A 4212-nucleotide genomic window follows, 5' to 3' on the forward strand; every position below is an offset into this window, starting at 1 on the left:
CCCCGCGTGTGTATCGTTATCATTACTCTCCGCTGATTCAGCAGTCAAATCTCAGGGAAGGTGGTCCCACTTCAATCATGAGGCGTCTCGTGCACACAAGAGAGGACCATAAATTATATTAATTAATTTGAAACAATTCAATTTATGTTGTTCGTGGAATGTTTGATGGTATAGAATTAATTGTCTATTTTTGGATTACAAAAAGAATTAAGGAGGAAACATCAACCGTTCATCAAACATGACTTAGTTCCTCATACAAGTATTTTTTTATTTTTTATTTTTTATTTTTCAGTTTCCTAGAAACAGTACTGATACAAGTATTTAAAAAGTAGCAATTCTTATATCTGGAGAATTATATCTCAGACCCAAATTCAATCAGCATCAATATAAAAAAGAATCCAACCTGAACTGAATTTGATACTAGAATAATGAAAATTGGATTTTCCCCGTAAAAGTGTGTAAGAAATTAAGGATGGGGCTACCATAAATGATTCCAATTTCAGAATATCCCAATCCCCATCCTTTTTATCCGTCCTTTTGCAAAAGCAACATCAATCCTCTTCCTATCTTCACCTCCAAAAATAATAATGATGATGATAATAACAGTAGTAGTAGTGATAATAGCAGGTAACATTAATTATTAGAATAATATAAAAGTTTACAAGAGACACGCACCAAATCCCACCAACATATTAGCACACAAGTTAACACTACGCATGTACATGACAAAATCCTAGCCAAGCTAACACTAAAGCTAATTATCACTAATCTCTAATTAACAATCCATCATAATAAATCCTCACCACCATAAATATTCCTCAATCACTCAAAACTAATTTACATCCTCAATTCTCCAAACTGACAAGACTTAAACATAATTGCGATCCATTAATTAATAAATAACATTAATAATAAACGATCGATTCATACTTACCAGAAAAAAAAAAAAAAGAACTAAATCCAAACTCAATTAAACATTAGTCGAGCACGCCGACGACCCCTGCACCGACCCCATCACCCCTTGCCTGAGCCCAACAACCGCCAAACAATCAACATCGAACCGATACTTCCCCGACGTCCACCCGCCCACCCGCCACCTCAGCAACCCATCCACCCGCACCGACAGAACAAACCTACCTGCAACCTGATCCCGGCCAAGCTCGAACCCGACCGACGCAGCAACCGGCATGCCAGTTCCAAACATCGACGCCGACAAGACGTTCAGCTCTTCGTGCTCCTGATAGAACGAAGGCAAAAAACAGTCTCCGGTTATTTGCTGGCCTTTGTAGATAGCGTAAGCTCGGACGTCGTCGTAGTAGACGCCGAAGTTCTTGTTGGGGTTTTTGGAGAGGAGGGTGGCTTGGACGGTGGAGTTGAGGAGGAGGAGGAGGGGGGAGGAGAGGGAGAGGTTGGAGATGGTGGTGGACTGGAGGTAGAACTGGGGTTTCGAAGGGTGGCGGATGAAGTAGAGGAGGAGGAGGACGAGGAGGAGGGTGGGGATGAGGGTGTAGAGGAGTTTTTTGTTGAGGCGGAGGGATTTTAGGTGGAAGCCTTTGTTCGCGCAGTGTTTTGGTGAGGTTTCTGTGGGGAGAGACATTTTGAGGGTTTAATTAAATTAAGAAAGTGAGGTATTTCGTTGTGGAGAGAGAGCGAGAGAGAGAGAGGAGGATATTGGTTGTTTATATATAGTGTGTGTTTTTAGATATGGGTGCTCAGCATATGATTATTTTGAAATGGATCCCTCAGAATATTAATGCTCATTTGTTAATACTATTCTCAGGGCCAACTTGTCAATAAGCAATCCCCACCCCCCACCACCCCAAAGGTGGTTCATCTGCAGCATGAGAAGCAGAAAGGTTTATCCGCAATTAACCCTAAAATTTATTATAATTAGTTACACACTCATTTGTTATTACCATTATGTCCTTGTAACCGCTAGTTTTACCGGCCACCAGTCAGTGGTCACTGTTGGCCATAGTATCATTGCATCCATGGACGCTGCCTGCGCATGCGGCAGTAGGCCACCGCTGTTGCTCCTGTGTGCATGGGAGAGAGAGATAAGAGAGAAACCAGCGTTAACTTTAGTAGAGTTAATTACACAGATAGTCTTTAAAGTCCCAGCCACTGCACTATAGCTCTGAAGTTGTGATGATAATTACATTTTTATATTTTAACATGCCTCTACATGCTGAGTGCCTTTTTGTGGGCCAGCACCTGTACTCATTCAACAGTGTCAATCATTCGAAAATTCGCTATAAGTTTGTTGCAGGTGACATTAATTTGAACTTGGGTTGATCTGATAACTCCATAAAGTATCTAGTAGAATCTGAACTTGGGGGCTAGTTGCTCACGACACCACAACTCTAAAGTTATGATGAGGGTCGAGTGTTTACATTTTTATATTCTAACAAATAGTTAACATGATCAGGGTAGACTCTAACAGAAAACAATGACGAATAATGACGTTATTAATATATCTAGTGCAAATTAAAGATTTTTAAAGATTTATGTCATAATGCCAATATATGAAAGACCTGTTCTAAAATAACACTTTTCGAAGAAACAATATCTTACAAAAGACTTTACTGTTTGTTTGTTGAAGTGTTGAGAAAAGTACTCATGATTTGTGAGACACTCCTGCAGCTTTAGGAGTAGCAGATGCGAGGGACGGTTGGGTGAGGTTCATCTTTTGAACATGGCAGTCTTATCAAGCAGATATCCACAGTGTAAGATGCGGGATCATGATACTAATCATTCATTAAAAGTTTAAAAAAAAATTATTTATTTCAGTTGAGAAGGTTCTGGCTGAAAGATGAATATGGTCCTATTTATAAAAGCTATTCAGTGTTATTGCATTTAGTGGACAATTGGTGGTCTGAAGAAAAAAAAAAAATTCTAAGTGTATCTTACACATATTGCGCTTCGCCATCTTTCAATTACGGATTTCTTATTGTCTAGTTTCCCAGTATTTAATTAGAGGGTATTTACATTGAGAAGGATATTCATGGTACATGTTGGTGCTAGTGATAGAATTAGGAGGGGGTCCCATTAGAATGATTCTAAATAGAAAGCAAATGGAGCACTCATGTAATGAGTGGTAACGATGTAGAGTCTTTCAAGATACTTAGTATGGGAGGGAAGTGGGAAAGTGGGTAATGATAGAGAGGAGGAAGGGGCTGTTTGGTTGGCATTTTTTGCCATTGTTTCCCTGTCAAAACTGACAAAAGCTATCAGTTTTGATAGCTTTACTTGCAAAAACGCCCCAAAATGAACGTTTTTGCAAGTAAAGCTGTCAAAACTGACAGTTTTGTCAGTTTTGATAGGGAAACCAAAACAAAAAAAGCCAACCAAACAGCCCCGAAAGTATGGTCTAGGTCTTTTTTGGTGGGTGGGGTGAAATAAACAAGGGATCCCCTATTAATTCTCTGTGTTAACTGATAAGCCAAAAGTTGTTTAATGTATGGTAAAAGTGAAATTACCGGCCAATTTAACTTCAGTGAAGGAGTGGCTTTCTCCAAATAACTAGAAAAAGAATACTTAATTTTTAGAGAATAATTTTCTTTAAAAATGTTCCAAATTGAAGTGAAAACAATTGGAAGTTATAGATAATGAAATAATTAATACTAAGCAGGAAACAAGTAAAGTCTATTATAAATAAAAATTTGAATCTTTTCTGCTACCAAAAAATAGTAAAATAAATAGTCTAATGTATAAGTGAATTACCAGCCAACTTAACTTCATTGAAGGAGTGGCTTTCTCTAAATAATTGGAAAAAGAATACTTAATTTCTCAAGAATAATTTTCTTTAAAAAAGTTTTAAAGGTACTAATTGAAGTGAAAAAGTTATAATGAAATCCCAAAATAATGAAATAATTAATGCTGAGTAGGAAACAAATTACGCCTACTATNAGGTTGATGGTTATGATGCTGTAACACCCCGTGTCGCAGAGACAGTAAAAATAATTCCGTAATTAATTTTTCAATAATAAGAGATGAATAGTTTCCTTTTCATTTATTAGTTTAAAGGAATCTCTGTCTTTTAGTTATGAAAATTGAGGTTTTTACAAGGGCTTATGTGTTAAAAAACCTAAATAGGTTTAGTAGGCATCAAAAATTACCCACGGATTCCCGCACGTGGTTCGAGACAGAGAAGATGGTGAACGTCACTATCCGAGTCACAGAAGATTATTTGACGTCGACAAGAGCATAAAG

The 4212-nt window shown here is 37.7% G+C and overlaps 1 protein-coding gene across 1 annotated transcript; it reads right to left on the bottom strand.

Annotated features, from left to right (window-relative positions):
- LOC109836026 (NDR1/HIN1-like protein 1) lies at positions 629-1663 on the bottom strand. Its single transcript, XM_020403967.1, has one exon. It carries the CDS (start codon positions 1595-1597, stop codon positions 971-973), a length of 627 nt encoding a protein of 208 aa, XP_020259556.1. The 5' UTR covers positions 1598-1663; the 3' UTR covers positions 629-970.

This window comes from Asparagus officinalis, chromosome 4, assembly GCF_001876935.1.
Source record: "Asparagus officinalis chromosome 4, Aspof.V1, whole genome shotgun sequence".
Taxonomy (NCBI): Eukaryota; Viridiplantae; Streptophyta; class Magnoliopsida; order Asparagales; family Asparagaceae; genus Asparagus; species Asparagus officinalis.